Here is a 21,916-nt window from a genome sequence, read left to right as displayed (position 1 = left end):
TGAATCTCAGAAATCATTTTCATCTGTAAAATACAGATCTCTCCTCTCACTTCTAAACTTTGTCAGCCAGCATGGTGGTGTCATAATGACTCAATCAATCCGGTCCTGATCAACCAGATCAGGAAGCTAAGAAGTAGCATTTCAAAATAACTTATATTGGCGCTGATAATCTCATTTTAAAGTTTGCCTACGATTAGGCAGATATCCAGAAGAGAGACTTTTTTAAGGTCACCTAGAAACTCTTCACAGCCCCTTTAAGCTAGCTAATTGTCGACTGCAGCTAACATTAGGATTAAACCATTTCCTTGATCACATCACTGTTTGATGAAGTGATAAACATTTAATGAAAGTGATCATTCATTCCTTAACTGTTAATTTGGAAAGATGCTCACTAACACTTACGTTACCTGGTAGGAAATGTTAGCTAACATATATTTTGGCTAACATGAACTGATAAAAGAGCAGTGACAAACACATGTATGCGCTTATTTGTTGTGACTTTATCAATACTATTAAGCAAACTTGAGCTAATAGAAGATGTAGGCTTACAGAAATGTAGGCTAACAACGCAGTCATTTTAGCTTGTTGAATGCTAAAGTTAGCCAAAAGCAAGCTAGCTGGCTAGGATACTCAATGAATGATCAACTTTGTTTTAGTTTTTTTACTTCAAAAATAAAGCGCAATAACCCTCCCAACTTTGACTTCTATATATTTTCAGTTGCTTGTCACAGTTTTAGACCTAATCACAACATTTTAATATCCCACCCTGAGCCTGACGTCAGAGGAAATGAGCTGTGAGAATATCCTGACTGACTAACAGGCTGATAGTTCAATGAAAAAGGAGGGTGAAAATATTTTATGTTAATGTGCGTTGTAGTAAATCAACTTACCCAAGGATCCTGACGGAGTGAGTTCCATGTTTGCGGTATTGTGGTGGTTTGGTGAAGCTGACGTCAGTGTGTTTGTAGATCCCACTCTTATAGACAAAGAAATCCTCGTGGACTTCCATAATAGCTGCAAGAACGAACAAGCAGGGAATCAGCAAATGTAAAACACACACACACACACACACACACAACCACACACACACAACCACACACAACCACACACACACAACCACACACACACACAATAAAAGCTGCAGAATCAATTACTCAGGAAGGGACACAAATATTATTCAAACAAACAACAATCTAAAGGTAATCACCTTATTTCATCAACAATTTTTAATTTCTCCCCTGAGTCACACACACCCAGACTTCAGACACAGTGAATGTGTATTTGCGTGTGTGTTTGTGTAAGTGTGCCAATGGAAGCCTAGCATTAAACTTCTTTCTGACTTCTCTATTCAAACTTAATGGCAATGACTCTCCAGGGGTGCATTTCCCAGAAAATCCTTCTTTTGGAGGTCTACCTGCTCCACACACACACACACACACACACACTCACACACACACACACACGCACACACACACACACACACACGCACACGCGCACACGCGCACACGCACACACGCGCACACGCACACGCACACGCACACGCACACACACACACACACACACACACACACACACACACACACACACACACACACACACACACACACACACCTTAGTTAGCCATTCACAGTAACACACAATGGGTGAGTGCTCAGACACACACCTCTGTGTCATTGTGTCAGAGCTAAACTAAAAGCCAAAAAGGAAACTGAACATGAAGCCATCACATTCCCCGGGACTCCTAAACAATACAACAACGCTGGCACAAGCTCATAGAACATACCAAACACACACATTCACACACACACACACACACACACATACACACACACACACACACACACACACACACACACACACACACACACACACACACACACACACACACACACACACACTAACATGTGACTCCTCTTCTCAAGTGTTTTTGACAACGGCCCAGATGGGCACCAGACAGCAAGGCGAGCAAGTAAACGAGGGTCAGCTCAACCACACTGACATGAAGACCCATCATTTCAGACCAGGTGACTGGGGTCACAGTTGAAAGCGAGGGTAAAACCACAAGGTTGACGGGGTCAAACATGACATCATCCCAAGTCAGCTTCCTTACACGAGGCTTAGAGGTGCACGTGTTCATAGCAGTGTTGTATTCACTTTCGAAGGCAGACAAAGTTGTTGTTTTAATATTATTTACAAGTTATCTCACCTTGCACGGGACCATTATCCATAATTTCCTTCATGATCTCCTTTTCCTGAGAGGGATGATAGAAAAAGAAGATTTGAAGGAGAGAGAAGGAGAGACAGACAACAGGATTGTTACACGTCGTGAAATGGAGAGGATGAAAACAAAGCCCCTAGATGTTAAAAGTCAGATAACAAGATTGAGTCCTGCAGGGCCCCCTGGCTTTAATGCCTGGCTTATTGACTTCACAGGCCATCAGGAGTCAGAAACAACAGGCTGTAATGATTTCGAGAGGCATTAGCTGCCGTTTAGCTCTGATGGATGCTGGCTGACAAAACCACATGTGGGCTGTAGATGAAGCTTCATGCAGAGACTGTCTCTGGAAACAGATTTACTTGTGATACATGATACTCAGTGCAAATGAGGTTGAGGTGCCCTGTGCATGAAGCGAACAAGAATTAGTGTCTCTAAATTTAGATCTTTCAGTATTAATCTCATTTTCAGTGTTTGGGTGCACAATAAACAGAGTAGAAACGCAGGGTTTAACTTCATATTGCTACTGGAAAAACATAAAGAAACTTGAATTTGTCTACAAACTTTAAGAATCCATAAATCCAACTTTGAAAAACAAAATTACATTTGAAAATGATATCTTAAGTGCAGTGTGTGAATAACTCAAACCAATACAGCAAACAAACAAGGTTGCGTTTTAATGTTGTACATTTCCACTGGCCTCTTCAGTCCTGAATCAACCAGCCTGAATCTTAAAACACAACTTCTTGCCCTCCATTAATTCAGTTAGGAGTGCTGTGGAGCCTTAAATCCTCCTCACTCCCAAGCACACTCACAACCGAGTCAAGTATGCATGAGGAAAGTGTGCAAAAACACCTACTGTAAAAGCACGTGAGAGAGATTATGGCCCACTGAGGCACGAGGAAATCCCAAAAATGCACAGGGATTGCAAGAAAGCTGTGTGCGCCTTGAAGATTAAGAAATATGCAGTTGAATAAATCTACGAATGAGTGTAAGGAGAGGCGTAAGGAGCATCTGTGGTTGCTTACATTTGATGAAAGCCTGTAGGGGGGTGTGGACTGGTAGATGTCGTTGTGGTAGTTGTGTGTGTTGGGGCAGCGCTGCGTGGCCTGCCTCTTCCCCCGGCCGACCGAGCGACTCTGCATCATGCAGCGGCCCACCTCTGCTGGTGTTTGATGTGGAGGTTGGTATGGATAACAGTCTTCAGTCACCACTCTGTGAGAAAAGAGGAGGTGTAACAGTAAGTGGCCAAACGTGCATTGAGCAGTTGTTTTTTGTTTATATGAAAAAATCCTTTACCCTCTACGTCTGAGGTACCACCAGGCTCCATCAATGCGTCCCCCTGCACAGCCTCCCTGGTTGCGGGTGTCACAGGATATAAGGTTTTGGGGTGAAAGCTGGGGTGTCATGTGACCCATTGACTGGATGGATATTCTGTCAGAAGCAACAGCTGGGGAAGAGGATATGCAACATTATGACTCAAAACTTCACTGCATGTAAAAATGTTGAGAGATGTTATCCTTTATTTTCCTCTACTTTTTCTTCTTGGGGCTAAACTAATGATAACCATTGAAAAGTCATACTCAGGACTCTTACACTAAGGCATAATTATGCTGTGATTGCTTGATAGCATAGCTGCAGATAAACAGATTAAATAAAGATTATGTATATTCACTTTCTCTGCTGTTGTCTTATACCTTCCTTCATTTGTCTCTATATTTCAATCTTTCTGCTCTACCTGCGGTTGAGAAAGCCCAGGACGCGGCACAGTTTCCCTGATCGAGAGGTTCATGAATCTTGCCCGGCCACTTCTCTGCTGAGTTGAAATAGAGAGGCAGACTGTTGCTCTGAGGATCCATGTTCATCTAATAAAGAGAGAAAATAACAGAAAAGGAGGGAATGTTATCACAGGTCTGAAACAGTCAAGTCATGATGGCTTTATTGCAGCTACACTCTCACAGAGAAACCCAAAACATGAAGCCAAAACAGTAATTATCACTGAGTGCCCGCCCAGCATTTCAAACAGTCGTTTACAGTTTAACACAGTTAAACCTACCAAAATAAAGCAGTAGTAGAGGGACTTTTTGAATGTAAGAGGGTAAATGTTTTCCTTCAACAAACTCCAGTCTAGCAGCTGCAAACAAAATGCTTTGTACATCAAGTTTGAGTTACATAAGTCTGCTAATCCACCATCTAGTGGAGCATATTAACTAGGACCCTTTGACCCTATGATGCTGAAAGAAAGACAGGCACCTTTGATCCTGGTCATCCCCATGAAACCATGAGGCTGCTGGTTACATCAGATTGGCATTGAATGCATCACTTAAACCTAGAAAGCAAACACCCCTTTTTAACATATCCATATCACTATGATTCATCTTAATTAGGATTACTCAGCGTTATCTTCCTGGTGTTCACTGGCAGGTGCCTCCCAGATGCCAAACACCCAACACCACTTTCCACTCCAGACTGGACGCTCTCCTAATCTCCGAGTTATGTGTGATAACAGAGACCACACTTCTGGACAACGGACCCTCCCTCCCACTCTCCTCGTGGCTGCCTGCTCTGCATTCCTCTGGTTAATAGTGAGGTATTCAGGGCTCAAACGGACACCTGATTCATAACCAAAGGAATGTGCTGCTGGTCAGAGGTTCGTATGTGTGGAAGGTCGTAGTCCAGAGTCATCAACACCTGAAACACCTGACCTATGGGCGTGATAAAAGAGCAAAGACTGGCTCTCGGAGTGAGGAGTTGCGTAAGAAAGTCACTGATGGATTCATAACTTCACATCCTGTAGACACAGGTCATATGATGGACAGAGGAAAGGAGAGGGGAAAAAATTATGAATGAACTACAAAGCTCTGATCTGGCTCCTGGCACAGGTAGAGACACGCTGACAGCGGAAGGAGGGGCGGAGCTGTGAGGGTTTTCAGACGTGGAATGTTAGCAAGGGGGAGCGAGGATGGATGGAGATGGAGTTGGAGGAGGTGCAGTGGGGAGGTAAAGTAGCTCCTTTCATTCTGCAGACAGCTCAGCTACCAGCCTCCTCCATCTTCTGTGTGTGTGTGTGTGTGTGTGTGTGTGTGTGTGTGTGTGTGTGTGTGTGTGTGTGTGTGTGTGTGTGTGTGTGTGTGTGTGTGTGTGTGTGTGTGTGTGTGTGTGTGTGTGTGTGTGTGTGTGTATGTGTGTGTTTTGGTTCTGTCTTATGTAATCTGTCTGGGTAAAACATAAACAAAGACTGAGCAGATCAGAGGGGGATGCAGCTCTAGACTGAGACAGTATTACAAAGTAACAACAAGCCCATGTAATGAGGAGGGGAACATTCATCAGAGCTCGCTTTGCTGTATTGTGTTTTGAACCTCTATATTACAAATGATAAACATGAGGCATGCAGGTGAAACTCTACAGCACAGCTGCAAAGATGCACCGTTCCTCTGCTTTATTGCTTGTAGGTTAACTTCCTGCTCACCTGCATGTGTCACACTCGCTGATAGTTACCAACACCTAAAAGTTAAACATCTCCAACACTACTTGTAATTTAGAGCAAAGGACGACAGACAACTGGAATCTGAATCTAGTGTAAGCATCTGATGACGATAGGCTTCAAAACTCAGCTTCAGAAAGAGACAAGTGATGTCACGGAGACTACATCCATGTATTATACAGTCTATGGCTTTGTGACAAAAATACTTTCAATATTGATCAAAACAGAAGATTGTTTTGTGGAAACTTTTAATAGCAGAGAATTCTATAGGTACAAAGCATAGACTGTATTAAATATGGATGCAGTCTTCACAACATCACCCGTCTGTTCATACAGTGAAATGAAGCCATAGACTGTATAAAACATGGACGTAGTCTCCACAACATCACCCGTCTGTTTCTGAAACGGAAAATGAAGCACACCGGCTATAGCGGTCATATTGGCAGTGGCAAGGGCTTTGCCTACAGCCATAGGGCACCTGTTGGTCACGTGACCCTCAGCTGTGCCTCTTATTGGGTGAGCTCGCGATCTTAATATCCTCTTAACGACCGAGTTAGAAAAAAGTTCACCCCCAGTACAGTGGGTGCCGTTAGTAAAATTAGAGACTCAGACAGGAGACGTTGTTTTGAACCAGGCTGTAAAGAGGTTAATTTCTGCTTTAAAAACTGCCGTTTTTGGCTTGGTGTGTATGTGACTTCTGGTACTTCCGGAGCCAGCCTCAAGCGAACACTCGAGAAACAGCAGGTTTTAGCACTTCCTCATTGTCTCGTGTTCTTAGACCGGAGGTTGCCGCTTGAATGATGCCAATGCGCGGACATGGCTGCATTGAATATGACGCAGGCTTATAGCTTCCTTTTTAACAGCTATAGGGCACCCGCCAGTCACCTGAGCAAAGCTGTGTCTCTGATTGGACAATCACACGATCCTAATATCTTCTAACCGCAAAAAAAACTCACCCTTGGTGCAGCGTGTACCAATAGCAAATTCAGTGTTTCAGACCTAAGCCGTTTTATGAACCAGGCTGTAAATAGGTTTTTTAATGCCTTTAAAGTCTCTTTTTTGAGTGTGCATGGTTTCTGGTCTTTCTGTAGCCAGCCTCACACAGTTTCTCTATGAAGAGAAACTTTAAGCACTTTCCCATAGGCTTCACTTTCTAAACTGGATGCCATCCCTTGGTTCAAAGAAGAAAACTTAATTCAAGATATCCCACAGTTTAAGTGGACCCTAAGTGTCCAAAAACATTTTAGTGGAATTTTAAAGGGAAAGCCGCAGTTCAAGAGGTCATACCTGCTAGCAACACGTAACCTGATATTCCTTTAATCACTGAATAGACATGTTTTCTCTCTTGACACTTCTTAAAATGACAGGTCAGAGGTCAAAGGTTAGAAACAAAACTAGGATGAAGAGGTCTCATGACGTGCTTGGGGGCACTTATGTAAAGAATTAATCACTGTTCACGTTCTTGTGCTTCCAGGAACCTGTCTCCTTCTTTTTTGAAGAAAAAACTTTACGTCCTAACTTGGTTTGAAGATGAAGCCTGTTCCCTACCTGAATCTCATTCATGTTCATAATGGTCCTGGATGGTCTCTGTGTGCCCAGCCGGTACCTAATGCCCTCATCTAGCGTCATGCCGTACATCTGGCTGTAGTTTGCCGCCTTCCACCTGAAATCAGATGAGGAAATTCAAAAGAGAAATCACACTGAACACATTCAAACATCTACAGGTGTGTTTATATGTGCCTGTGTTTTTTTTCTTTTTGTTTTACCCATAATTCCCCCTGTTGACAGCATGGATCATGTCAGGCTCCATTAGACAGGCATTCTGCTCACACTCCCACCGTCCTGTGGTCCCACATGTGCTACAGATGACAGACAGAAAATAGAGGAAAGAAAACGGACCATTAAAGGCATCTACCAGCTACAATTAAAATACTTTCAAGTCTCATATTTATGCTCCACCAGGTCAACAAATAGAAATCTATTAGTTCATGGAAAGGAACATTTTTAACTGGAAACAACTTTAAAAAGGAAAAATGAGGGGGTGAGGAATCCAGTGAGAGGTTAAAGAAGACATTAAGCCTTTTAAGGCTGCAGAGCAGTGATCCGTTTTTGGACAGAGGGACACAGAGCAACTGCAGAAGATGACAGAAGAGATAAGAAAACAGGATATTAATAATAAAGATAATGTTTGCTTTAGGAATTCTCAAAAAACAACTTGCACTGTGTACTTTCTAATGACTCACTGAGTGTGTGTGTGTGTGTGTGTGTGTGTGTGTGTGTGTGTGTGTGTGTGTGTGTGTGTGTGTGTGTGTGTGTGTGTGTGTGTGTGTGTGTGTGTGTGTCGCGCAAGCTGTTTAAAGACGCTATGAGGAGGATCTGTCTTACACACACTGTCGTGGGGATGTGACTTCTAACAACGTGTTTTTTTGGAACATATTTTCTTTTTCAAGACAACTTTTTACGGGATGAAACACGGCGAGGTAAGGTATTCATCAGTACAGTTGCATAGCCCTGTTGTTTGAAACATGACAACAAGCAAACTTGTAAGTCTGTAGCACAGTAGTAGCCAGCTATATGTAGCACTAGTTGCAGCCCGGTGCTGTGAGACAGTTGATAAGGGAGTTAGCCAGTCATCTACCGAGCAGAGCTAACGTAACCTCACTCTTCATTTTATTGATAGACTCTCAAGTTTGAACAGATCACTGCAGAATAACTGCTGACTGTGAGTAGGACTAAACATTATCACAAACAGCTTAGCCCTTGTTTTAGCCTTTAGCTCACTCTCCCGTTTAGCTTTCTTGTGCTGTCATGTCCTTTTTCTGTCTGACAGTTAGGCCCCCGTGTCCACCATTACGACAAAATTAATCGCAGAAATCATTTTCCGGCAGAAAAAAAAAAAAAAAATAGATTTATCTTCTTACTACTAAACTTTTGATGTTGTCTGGTCTTGTGCAACCTGAGGGATAACTTAAGAAGTAGCATTTCAAAATAACCTATATTGGCGCTGATAATCTCATTCTAAAGTGTGGATTAAGATCAGGCATGTATCTAGACGGGGAACTTTTTTCAAGATCACTTAGAAACTCCTCACAGCATCTAGCTTTACTTCAGTAACTAGAAGATAAGGTCAAAAAAAGTTAGTACTATAAATGTAAAAAGTGTTACCTTTAGAAAATGCTCTTACTGTTGCATAGATGATATTATTGCATAATAGATATTTGCTTCCCTATTAACTGTTTTGAAGAAGATGTTTTAAATGGAAAAAAAACCAAAATATTTGTGTACTTTAAACTGTAAAACAGGGTGATACAAGTTTTTTTCAATCTAACTCTCCAAGAAAACCAAGACATCTTTTCAAATTCAATGTATATCCGGTGTGTTACAGCACTTCTGATAGTGATGAAAAATGTTTTGTCTGTTACTTTATCTGTTTTACTCTTTCTGAACAAACTGATTTAAGCTTGTGTAGATTCAGATATTATGTCCTTTCAAATTATCGCCAACAGGTGCTGAGAAAGATTATTTTACTCTCCCCATGTTATATAGGTTGAATGTCAAAATATTTTCTTCTCAGGTGGCCCCCCATGACAAATACCTGGTTATTAGATGAAGTTACAGTGTCACTATGAATTGCAGAGTGCAGCAGCTACAGGGTCAGCAGACATTTAAGGAATTTCATAATAAATGAGTGTGTTGTAAGAGAGAAACAATGAGGGGTGTTTCCCACAGACATGCACAGACCTCCATCCATTAAGTCTACTGTACATCAGACATCATGTTTACAGAGACGGGAACCTGCCCAAGAGCATCATTATACACAGACACACAATGAGGGAGATGCCAAAATCCCCTTTAGTCCCACTGAAGCCTAAATGTGTATCACCTCTCACAATGCACTCCACCCAGCTGAGATTCATTTACAATGCTTAAACACACACACACACACACACACACACACACACACACACACACACAAATATACAGTACACACAGGGTCAGAGTCAGACTGATGGACAATCCACAATGACCTTTCAGCCTCCAGCAGGAGCACATGGATGAAGCTCAGTCCCCATGGGTCAAAAACAGCAATACACACACACACACACACATAATGACAGACTCATGGAGACAGTGGGACAGGCTGAGTGAGAAAGAAATATGGGAGCCCCTGGGACACCAGGAGTCCATTTTTCACATTTTTGGTCACACTCCTTAATTCCCTCTTCACCTCTGAGATACACACACTCACACACAGAGAGATATGCACTTATACACACACAACTGGCTGGTAGGGGGTCTGTTGTATTGCTAACCTAAAGGTCCCATTATGCAAAATTCACTTTAGACTTGTTTTGTAACAGTAATATGCGTCCCCAGCCTGTCTACAAACACCCCGAAATGAGAAAATTCTATTGTCTCCTTCTCTTGCTTGCTCCAGACAAAACTTGCTTTCAGGACGTGTGCTCAAACACGCGGATTTGAGATATGCCCTGCATGACGTCATGACCTTGTACTGCCCCTTCTGTGCAGCGCGTTTTTCACCTTGGCTGCTCGGCTGCTTCAGTAAAATAAACATAGCAAAGGTACAAGCAAAGCTCGGCGGTTGCTCTGTTGTTGGCTGCACAAAAGAGCACAGAAGCCTTTTTTTAACTCCATCATCTGAGGTTTTGAAGACGCAGTGGATTTATTTTATTTTTGATGGAGATGCACCCACAACAACTACTAAAATATTGTATGTGTGCGCTCACCATTTCACTTCGGACTGCTTTCTCAACGACGAGGGCCAGTACAAAGCAGGATTCACCAAGAACCTGAAGCTGAAGCATGGATCTGTACCAACTGTCTGTGACCCAGCTACATACGTAAGAGCTGTAAGTTTTACTAATTTAATGTGAATTACTATATGCTGTACCTAGGGAGATAGCCTAATGAATGTGGTTTTAGCATGGCAGCTAACGTAAGTTACGGTTGGTAACATAGTTTCCTTACACTATGTTAGCGCACATAAGTAGATAATGTCAGGGGACATTAAAGAGAAGATATATGGACATATATGTCACTGGAAGCTAGTTATCTTTTGTTTGGACGGATGTGACTACTTGTCGCGGTAGCCCCCAGCGGAGCTAATGTTGTGCTACAGGGTACCCAACACACTCTCAGCTGTTATTATGGATGCTAAGACCACAGTCACCACTAATGTGTGTGTTACTGCTGCAGTTTGGTTTGCTTGATAGATGTCCCTCATGGTACTGTCTCGAAAAACTAACAGTCCAGGCTGAGTGCAGTTCTTTCTGCCCGGTATTGTCATATAACTCTGGCTAGCACCTAGCTGCTAACGTTAGCTGTATTTACCTGATGGTACCTGATGGTTGAGGCTAACCTGAGAGAGGGTAAGGATTTCTTCAGGCGCCTCTTTTCAGGGTCAGACTCTGGATCAAACTGGTATGACTGAACCACGGGGCTCCTTTGAGCCATATCTACGCACTTTCTGTAAACACCCGCATGGTACCGTAGCGAAAGCCACACCCTCGTCCACAGATCGAAGGAGGCGTGGACAGGGCAGCTCATTATCATTTAGAGCCACGCCCACAGAAACAGCTTGTTCTCAGGAGCGCTCAGGAGAGGGGATTTACAGAGTGGCTGAAGTCAAGGAAATAACCGGATTCTGAGGCTAAAAGCTTCAAATTGACTTTGCTGGGACCTCTGAGACCTATTTAAACTTGTTGAAAAGTTGCATAACATGGAACCTTTAAATTGTCACCGATACTTCCAGATCAATGACGGGAACAGAGGTTTTAAGTGTGAGCTTTTGTTCAGTGCTAAAAGAAATATTCACTTTATAAGTAAATAAAAAATAACCCTATGGTTGTACAATCTGATGAAAACTAAAAAATCTAAATGAATATTTTTATTCACATTTAAAGTTGTGCTTTTTTCATTGTTTTTATTCTAATTTTATTGTGCAATCTTATAGAAATCACTTGTTAGCTCATGAAGATGTTTCAAGGAAGCATTTTGACTACATTTAAGTAAAATTTAACTTTGCTGTGCTCGTAGAGTCCATGCTCAGTCAATGCGTCAATCCTGTGGTTGTGTCAAGTGATGTCGCATTATGTACATAAGGCAATTCCCACACTGTAATAATACAGTCTAAGATAGATAATAAAGATAAAGTACTTAAGCACTTAATGCTGACCTTATATTAAATGACATTTTTAGTCCCAGATGAATGTAAATTTGTCATAAAACTCAATCCAAACTGTTTTAAAGGAACATTGTTTTCATCTTGGCGTTTGGATAAAATCCCAGTGACGGTCGATAAAATCTAAGTTGACTTCTGCAAAGACTGTTTGTTGTTAGAATCAACATCAACAACCAATAGATACAGCATCCAGGAGAACATTACATCTGGTTTGTGCTGATGAGGAAAAAAAACTACAAGCTGCAGAAGATAACATGTATGTATCTAAATGTTCAATGGTGTCAGATATAAGTTAATGCAACTTTTAGTTTAATGGTATTGTATAGATAAGACACTGCTTATGTGTCATACTTTCTGTGCAAGTGTTGATGTGTTAATTTGTGTAAGTTTAAAAAAAAAATGACACATTTGATGCTCAGGAATCTGTTGATTACCTCTCTCCATTTATTGGAGGCATAACAAGTCTTTAGGGATGACTTATCAACACCACCTGGGAATCTTTACGGCAGCTCAGGACAGCCAAGCTTATGTTGGCTGATGTCCAATCTGAAGTGGTAGCAGAAGGAGATAGTTGGTCTTTTGGGTTTTGTTAGATTGTCAATGAGGGCGAGAGGCGCCACGTTTCAGCTCACTTGGAGCACACAAAGAGTTATCAGGATGCAAACCGCTCAGGGAGGAAAAGGCCTCAGCTGGTAATCCCATTAACGTGCTGCATCTTCAAACAGGAGTATTTGCTCACTCCAAGGCAGGTTGTGCTGTACACTATTCTGTGTAGTGTAAAATATCTGCCTATAGCCATAATCTTAAAACAGGAAAGGGAAAGCTCAAATCAACAGTGATGCAAATGTCAAACAATTGATTTTGACAGAGCGCATATGATATTTGCTCCCCCTTTTTTTTTTTTTTTGCTCAGATGTTTTAGTGCTTAGTGAAAACTGGTAGGAGGTTAGATTAGATAATCCTCCAGCTGGACTTCTGCTAATGAGAGATATTTCATGTTAAAGAGGGAGAGCGGCTTTTCATCTCGAAGAGGAAGAGGAGTTAGGAGGATGCACATTTGGGAAATCAATAAGTGAAGAGTGTGGGAGGAGGAAATGGGAGTGTGTGTCCCCCTGTGCCAAAGTTGTGGTGCAACTTTGCCGTGTGTGTGTGTTGCTTTAACAAGCATGTGTCAGAGACTATTTCTGTAAGACTCCTTTGTTTAGAGGTGAAAGGGGTGAGTTAGCACATAAATGCTGTTTTCTGGTGACCTGGACCGCTGCACGCTATTTGTACTCCCCAGTCTATGTTTGGTTAAATCTCCACTAGGGTTTCCTCAAGTAATGCTGTTTATCATCTCACACCCTTTGCTATCTACAGCCCCATCAGACTCCCTAAGTCAAGCCTAATTGAGCTTCCTTTCCAAAAGTCTAAAAGTCAAGGCTATCAAGTTGACAAAAAGCAGCTACCAGGCTTCCAGAGGAGGGTGAGGAGATCATTGGGGTTAACGTTGTTTTGTAAGACACATTTTGAGCACGCTGTAGTTGCACAGAAGAAGTTACAGCAAAGGTCAGTGTGGTTTTAAAATCAGCATCTGCGTGCAAGAGTGCACATTTGTACACGCTTGCATACAGTGCTGTTGAGGAACATTAAATGACACGTAGGTGGGAAACCATATTGAAGCACAGGTGAGGAATTCACTTAACCTCCACTCACTTAACCTCCTGATCCTGCTCTGTCTGCTTAAAAAAAGAGCTCCTCTACTCTCCTCGACTTAATATCATGCACAAAAATGACAACAGTTGCATGGACTCTGTTGCTTTAAGGTTGTTGAAGGCCACAGCGATAAAGACACTTTACTGTTACTCAAAGTTAATCTCAAATAATGTTTTTAGCAGCTCGTGGCCTAATGTCGGGGTCATAAAGTGAGGAGTTGTTTGTGAATTGGTCCGTCGGCAGCCCTGAACTGGGAAAATCATGAAGTAACGTCAAGGACTAAACTAAGAGAGTCAAAACAAAGTAGAAAAAAAAACTTCTCACAGGAGCAAGTTTTAAGGTCGTCTATAACAGGTTTAGCAGACTTTTATTTTTTAGCAGTTTTTCTTTTGCCTCCCATTTCTCCAACACAATTTTTTTTCTGCCATATTTTCAAACAATAAAGCAGAAATGTATCAGTAATACCAACAATTGCTTTGAGTGAATAAATTTCCCCAATGTCACAAATGTCTACCAAGCATATCCATTTCCAGGACCCTAAAACTGAGACACCTTAATGGAAATCAGCTGTCACTGATTTATGATGAGCACCTGTGCTACTCTTCCTATAGAGTGTCATAATGACTTACTCTTACAGAGCCATGAGTAGCACTAGGGGAAGTGGAGGTTGACAGGGTCAGTGTGTGTGTGAAGATATGATGCTCGTGGGATAGTTGAAAATTTCCACTCTAATCATAAATGTTACAACATAAAGCCACCAGTGGTTTCATTATAAGAAACACATGCTGTGCACACACACATTTCACAAACCTCACAAGTCAATTTTAAATTCCAGCACAGATCCCGGTGGTACTGTTTGCCAGCATGAAATTTAGAGAAGTGTTATTTGCTTCATTTGGTACAATCTGCTCATCAAACAACATGGTTAGCTTGTGCATATGTATTATATGTACAATACGCATGCAATGGTTAATATTGGTGTTAAAACAAGTATAATATACATTGATATGAAGTGTAAGGAAATGTTTTTATAACTTTAAGCCACTCATGGGGACATTTATGGGAAAGCCTGGAATTTAGAGTGGAGAAAAAGACTTAGGGAAAGAAAGAGTGGTTCACGTACCATAAATTGCAGTTCTCTTTGTATGTTTGTCCTGTAAAGAACCTGTTGCCATTTCTGTCACAGGTGCCTAGGAGAAGAAAACAGGGCAACTTAACATAAATGTGTTTTTGAAGTGGCTGAACAACAAACTACAAAAAAGGCATCCTCTAAATACAGAGATCACACATATAAGGCGCTCATAGTTAATACCATACAATCACAGAGGAAAATTCTTTCAGTAGCAGCCACAATAAAGAGTGTTAACAGTAAACCCCTGGTGTGTGTGAGTGTGTGTGCAGTGTGTGAGTGAGCAGGGAGAATATGTGAGGTCTAAGGAGCTCTGAGCTCCAGTAATCCAGTGTAGGAATGTGGCGTTAGCTTCTTTCCTGCCTTCCCAGGATACTTGGGCCCTCGTCATGCTTTAACCAGCTTACTCTTACGCTTCACCACCTTTGGAGGGACTGGAGGAGAGTGGCCACAAAAGTAGCTCCTTTATTACATGCTTTATTAGGCACCTACAAAGAATAGTATTCATGAGCACCTCATTCACACAGCAGCCAATTTGCTGTGTGTGTGTGTGAGGTTGTGAGTTGTATTGATGTAGATGAGATGATAATCCCAGTCATCGTTTTGCTGCTTCAAGATAAGTGCTAATCTAAATCTGCAGATTTAGGGTCGTGTAAGTGTGAACTATTTGTTTTTAAAGAGTCTGTAGTGAAAAAAAACTATAACATCACACATATTCAACCATTTTCAACTTAACATTGTGTTAGCTAGTAAATTTAAGTTGGCAAACCAGTAATGTTAGGAAGCTGGCTAACATATCTTCACTTAGTTGTATTTGTAATGTAATGTTGCACAGTGTAACTGTACCTAGTGGTAACATTTTGGCCAATCCCAGTTCTACCCCATGGTCCTTGGTTTTGCCCGTGCGTAGTGAAGTAATGTTCCTATTCTCCATAATATCAAGGGGAAGGGCTACACAGCCCTTGAAACAAAGACAAACCAGGACCTCACTTGAAATCACCGGGTATGACAAATTTCCCATGATATCACAATTTTTTTAATCAGATATCCAATCTCTTGCTACTTCATGTAAATATTAGCCATGTTTTGAGTTGTTGGTTGTATTTTAAAATTGCTCGTTACAACGATCGATTAACCATCTACCTAACTCTGCGATAGCATCAGCTACAGCTATAGCTAATAATAGCTACACCGATGTCAGACCACGGTGACAGATTAACAGCAAACTGACTTCACTGCAATGAACTACATTTCATGAGTGATTAGACAGCTAAGCTGCATTCAGGAGCTGCATCAGTTACATAAGCTTTGATAAGCTAACGTTACAGTATTCAGAAGCTAAAAAATATAGTTCCTGAACCCTGTAACGTTAGCTTAATGCTTACTTTTCATGGCTTAGCCCTAATCATTCATGCAATGCAGTACATTGTAGTGAAGTCTGTTTGCTGTGAATGTGTCAACCTAATCTGACATTGGTTTGTCATCAGTTTGAAAAAAATGTTTTGTTTAAGGGTAATAAACAGTAGAAGGAGTAAGAATGATAGTTGGTATTGTTCCTTGCTTTCAACCATCCCAGCTAACAGAGAGTTTAGCTAATTAGGTGGCTCAATGCTGATGTTAGCTGCTAACTGATTGTAATAGCTTTGCTATATGTTGATTTTTACTCAAAATGTGACAAGGTTTCCCTCTTGATTTTCACTGTTGATTGTTTTTTTAATAGTCATTCAATTTAAAGCAGTGAAATAGTAAAAGCTTCCTTATTTGTTAGCAACATCTGAGATACAGTGTATAGCCTACAGTCAAGTAGCAAAAGGAAATTAGCAGCTGTTTGAGTACAGTCGGTTACAACAAAAACTGAGTTGGCAGTCAGTGTTAGCAAACATTTTGCATTAATTTGAGCTGTAATAGTTACAGTTTGAGCCCTGCTCTATGTACAGATTGTGAAAACTGTATTGAATTGGCAACAGATTCTCAGTGAGGTTTGCCTGCGAGTTGATTTACAGTGAAAGGTGTTGTCAGTGTGAATTTCATATTTAAAGCATGAGCTGGCTCAGAATTTACAGTGTACATAGGTTTCCTTTCTTACTGGTGGGAGGCCCTGAGCTGAAAGTTTAATTTATGACTGAGACCCTCTGATACCACATCTCCTCTGTCACGGCTGTCTCACAGTCTATTACGACTCTGTCGCTGCAGACCTGCAAAAAGTTACACATTGACAGAGGAGGAATTTTTATGAGTGAGTTCTGTGGGTGAGTAGTTGTATGTCAGCCTACTGTAAGGGGCTGGAGGTATCTGTGTGCACACTCTTACTCATGCTTTAGTGTTTGAGTGGCACCTTGTCATCCAGTAGACATGTACCTGCACCCGCCCCTCTGCCTCCTATCCTGCACCCTCTGTCTGTGACTCCACCTCCTCCTTTCTCCACATAGTGCACATTCTTTCTGCTGACCTCCATTCATCCCTCCATCCATCCCTCCACCCGCCCTCTGTCTGGGTTAATAAGAAACCCACTGTTCCCCGCTCTTCTGTTCTCAGGTAGGTCTCTGCTGTCACTGGCACATTTTACACCTCTACCTGAAGTGAGTGACTGGCACTATGATAATGGAGGGAGTGTGTTGTTGAGTGTTGTTGAACATTGTTTTTCATCTTTAATTTTTTTGCCCTCTGGCTTCCTCCATGCTTATTCTATTTTCACGTTCACATCAGTTTGATTCAATGATCCCCAAGTCCTGAATATGCAAAAACAATGTCCCTGCAAGTGTTCTTCATTTATTCTCATCAAATTAAAAATGTGTAGCTTGTCCTACCTGTGCCTACTAAATGTTTTTTTCAACCATATTCTTTGGAGAAAATTGGAAGCTTTTTCAGCCTGTCAGTTTGTCAAAAAGGGAGAAGCAACAAACTTTAATTTATATTCATTTCTAGAGGGTCCTGTAGCTTTGTATTGTGATTCAGTGCCAGGTTTTTCAGTGGGGTGTCTGTGCTGCTCTCTGAAGATCCTGACTAACTGTGACAGTACTGCACACTCTCCTACAAAGCTCACTGATGCACACAAACACATTTACACACTGGCTCCTTCACCCTTCACTTACCAATGAAAGGTGGCTGTACACCTAAACAGTGACCCCAGAAGTCAGGACAGCAGTCAGAAACTGTGCGGTTACAGAAGAGGTCACAGTAGCAGATTGTGTCCAGGTAGGGTACCGTGCACAGGTCATCTCTGCCGGGACAGCAGCCTCCTCTCCTCTCGCAGTATGAACCAAATGGGTCCCTAATGCCACCAACGTGGAGCGGACTTGCAAGCTCTCTTTTGGTTCTTCTGGACAGGATTCTGTCTGCAGTGCTGTCTTCCACCGCCAAGAGCAGCAATACCACGGACAACAGGAAGAGCTTCATGATAAACCTGCGTAAAGTGAGGAGATAAGATGGTTAGGTCAAAGTCGTCTCATAACTGAGTCATCAAATAATCAGACACTTTCATGCTGTTATCCTAAAGTGAAAATAGAGAGGTAAGCTGCTTTTCACATTTCACAGACTAAGCAGGGAAGGGGACGCACTGTGAAGATCATAAATGGGTTATAACCACTGCCAACTCTCTGCTGGATAATTCACGCACAGAATTTATAATATGCCATTTAGAAACACGTCCCTAAAGATAGACATTAAAATAGCACTTGGTCCAAATAGAAACCAGCATGATCCCGGAGATCATCAGCATATTTTGTCCAATTTTCCCTTCAAGCAGCCAAGAGAAACAGCAGCTCGATATGAAAACACACTTAGCAAGACAGTGATGGAAACAAGCCTGTGATGTAAGAAACAGAGGTCTTTAAAGAAGGTGACGGAGGTATGATCAGGTCGCTCCAGGTCTGAGGGTGAAAGGTTGACCCAACTTGATGTATGTAATTCCAGATTTTGTTAATCCTCCATAAGCGCTGGCGTTTAAAGAAACACTGTTTGCATTTCATTAGCACATAAATCCTTCTGCTCTGTAATCATCATGTAAGTGAATATGATTTAGTCTAATAAAGACCCACTGAGGTAAGGGGCTTTATCATCTAATATTAGTTTGTCACCACAGGCACAAAAATAAAGTCATGTCCCGCTGCCAGAAATAATCAGTCACACTGGAGATAAGTATTCAGGGTGGATAAACACTTTACATCTAGTGTTAATGTAGAGCAATATCCAAAACAATACAGTTTATGTAAATGCCAAGCGAGGAATGGTAACAGCATAGGCAGAGGGAAACGTGCATTCACTAATGTCTGTTTAATGCATTCAGGAAATAGCATGATCACATTAGGGCTCCAGCTGGTGATTAACCACCGTCTGCAGATCAAAATTAGTTTTAAAGCTAACTATGGTTCAATACATTAAATAGCAGCATGTGTATTAACAGCTGTGCATGAGTCATATAGTAAGGGAGTAATAGCATATAATAGTAATTGTAAAAATTACTATTAGGGGACTCTAGTAGGGAAATTCTAAGAATGTAAAAATGTTGCATGAAGTGGGTTCGTATTAGATAATTAAATAATTAAATCAAAATATCAGAATCATTCAGTTTCATATTAAAGGAAAATTTCACCATTTTCTCCTACTTTAAATCCAGATTTGTGTGTAGACTACTTTTGATTTTGATTGTTACTCTTTTTTTGTGTCTCTCTTATGTAACCACACTTGCTTTCTGTGCAACACATTTAATGATGAGGCTCAGGGAGTCACAAACAAGCATCCAACTCTCACTCTAGGCTTCACAAAGGTCAGACAATAATCCACATGAACTGCTGTTTGTGTCAGCGAGTGCCCATGTGCGTGTACTGGTCTCAGGTTACCAGATGGATGAGTCTATGTCAGTGCATGACAAAGACGAGGGGGTTGGCTTGCTGCTTACATAAATAGCATCATTAATTAACCAATCACATCTCAGAGCACAATGAACCCTGTGCATAAAGCAGGGGCTCCGGAAAAGACCTTTGCTGTGCTGTTTTCTGCATGACTGTGCCTTTAGTTGAAAATGCACACACACACACACACACACACACACACACACACACACACACACACACACACACACACACACACACACACACACACACACACACACACACACACACAGGAGCATATGGCAGCATGGGATGGGCAAGTCTCCTCCTTCGCACAAGTGTTTTGTTGTGGCAGACTCTGAGCAGCAGGGCAATAAAACACCCACTAGTCTGCTCAACGAGCTGCTGAGACCTGTGGGTCAAACTGTGGGTGAATAAAAACCACAAGTGCTGATCACGCTAGCAGCCGCCGCCTGTGCCCTGATCAATAACCTCCCAAAATCTATTCAGCTCCTACTTAGTAACTTGATCAAATCAAAACTAAGAAGCTTCTCATGACTGCATGGATTATTCATCAGAATGAGTTGATCATTTAAGTAAATCTTTGGCCAGTAAATTGAACCGCTTTAATCAAATCAACAAAACCTGGCCCATGTCTGACGTTTCGTGATCACATCTTTTGATTTACATTGAAATGATGTCTCAGCACCTCTCAGTCTGATGAAACCAGGGTGTTACAGCTTGTCACAGAAGACACCATATGGCCCATCAGAGCTCCAGACAGCTGCAGCCAAGCTACTGATCCCACACTGCAGATAAACCATTAGCACAGGATGCCACACAGATACACTCACTCAAACACAAACAGATGCATCATAAACATGCACATGATTTTATTTCAACTCTGTATCTCAGCAGCATAAAGAGTCAGAACAACCAGAACACAAACACATTTTCTCTTCGACCTCTTGTGGAGTAAAGCTGACTGTAACTTTGATTTATTTCGCTTCGAGATCTTTCTTTTAATCTAAAACACTTCTTTCCATTGATAGTCTACATGTGTCATTAAATACATTTAAAAATCTCAAAATGTTGAAAAAGTCTCTCTAAAAGCTTAGTAAAACCCCAAATTCAAAAGGATGCAAATGTGTTAAACTTTCACTTTTATTAGTTTGGTGGAAGAAATTTCAGTTACTAACTTTCAAAACTGGAAAGACCAAAAACTACCTGCAGTGGCAACCAGAGGTAAGTGAAATGAATCTGTTATTATTTTGTAATTGTGGGCGAGCCATCCAGGCGTATTCCCTGCTTACACGTGCCTCATGACTCCACTACTTTCCTGAACTTTCCTGCGCAGCTGAACTCAAGATATCTGTGCACCACCCACCAGATAATTCAGGCATCTTGGCTCAGTGTGTGTGTCTGTACAAAAGCCCTTTCAGCTCCATTTCCCCCCTGTGTCACACAGCCCTTGAAGACTCTGTCGTGCTTTATTTTTCACAGTACACACCAGGTCAGGGTAAAGCTGAGGACGTGTGCTTAATCATACAGGTGTCTAATGTGGTCTGAACAGCAGGTGAATGATGGGAAAATATGCCCTCGGTGCGCTTTAAGTCTTATTGTTGAGCAAATATACACTCGGTGAACTCGGTAACCTCCAGGAAAAAACACACACAAGTTTTCTATTCATAATCTCAAAGCTATTAATAACACACAGAATATTGTGTTCTACAATCACACACCCAGAAGGTAAATATGTGGTGACAGAAAGCCCTGACAAACTTCTGTTTTCTCTTTGGATGAAAAAAGAAAAAGTATGTCTAGTCTCAGTGAAAAATTGTGCACCAGCTTACATATGAAGGACACTACTTTCGATAGATGTTTCTGTAACATGAGATCAGTCAGATCATGCTGCACCTGCCTGGAATAAAAGAAACCTATAGTTGAAAAGCTTAAGTTGATAAAAAGAAAAACTGTTGTTACCTTGAGTTGACAGAGAAATCCTGCTTTTGTAATCCAATAAGAAACTAGAGTCTTTTTGAAAAGTTTCTCAGAGTCATTCACAGGTGGACGCGGGTAAAAGGTCAGTCTCTCTTCCCTCTGTTCCTCTCTCCCTCCTTCCCTCTCTTACAGGATCTGCTCTGTTACACTCGCTCTTCTCTATATACAGGCAGAGGGCAGGAGCTAACCACTCCTCCCTCCCTCGACCCCCCCACCCCTCCACTCTCACACACTCTCACACACACACAGTCACACACTTTCTGCCCTGTGTCCCCTGCTCATACACTTACACACACTTCTGTAGGTTTGCTTTGTTTCAATGTCTGTCCTTTTTGTCAGGCTGAGAATGTGAAAGTGAAAT

The 21,916-nt window shown here is 41.6% G+C and overlaps 1 protein-coding gene across 1 annotated transcript in view; it reads right to left on the bottom strand.

Moving 5' to 3' along the window:
• tinagl1 (tubulointerstitial nephritis antigen-like 1) overlaps positions 1-21,676 on the bottom strand; it is a 28,312-nt gene extending 6,636 nt beyond the window's left edge. The window contains exons 1-10 of the mRNA XM_074687558.1: positions 21,538-21,676; positions 17,818-18,128; positions 14,720-14,786; positions 7,466-7,558; positions 7,248-7,362; positions 3,954-4,080; positions 3,515-3,665; positions 3,244-3,430; positions 2,207-2,252; positions 891-1,014 (exon numbers count right to left, since the gene is read on the bottom strand). Coding sequence (XP_074543659.1) covers positions 891-1,014; positions 2,207-2,252; positions 3,244-3,430; positions 3,515-3,665; positions 3,954-4,080; positions 7,248-7,362; positions 7,466-7,558; positions 14,720-14,786; positions 17,818-18,121 — 1,214 coding nt within the window. The 5' untranslated portion in view covers positions 18,122-18,128; positions 21,538-21,676. The remainder of the gene's footprint in view (positions 1-890; positions 1,015-2,206; positions 2,253-3,243; positions 3,431-3,514; positions 3,666-3,953; positions 4,081-7,247; positions 7,363-7,465; positions 7,559-14,719; positions 14,787-17,817; positions 18,129-21,537) is intronic.
• Between the last annotated feature and the right edge of the window lie 240 nt (positions 21,677-21,916).

The sequence above is a fragment of the Halichoeres trimaculatus genome, unplaced genomic scaffold (assembly GCF_033239565.1).
Source record: "Halichoeres trimaculatus isolate MK-OKI-2021-1 unplaced genomic scaffold, fHalTri1.1 fHalTri1_scaffold_14, whole genome shotgun sequence".
Lineage (NCBI taxonomy): Eukaryota > Metazoa > Chordata > Actinopteri > Labriformes > Labridae > Halichoeres > Halichoeres trimaculatus.
Note: the sequence above shows the minus strand (reverse complement) of the source record. Positions and strands in the feature narration are given on the sequence as shown.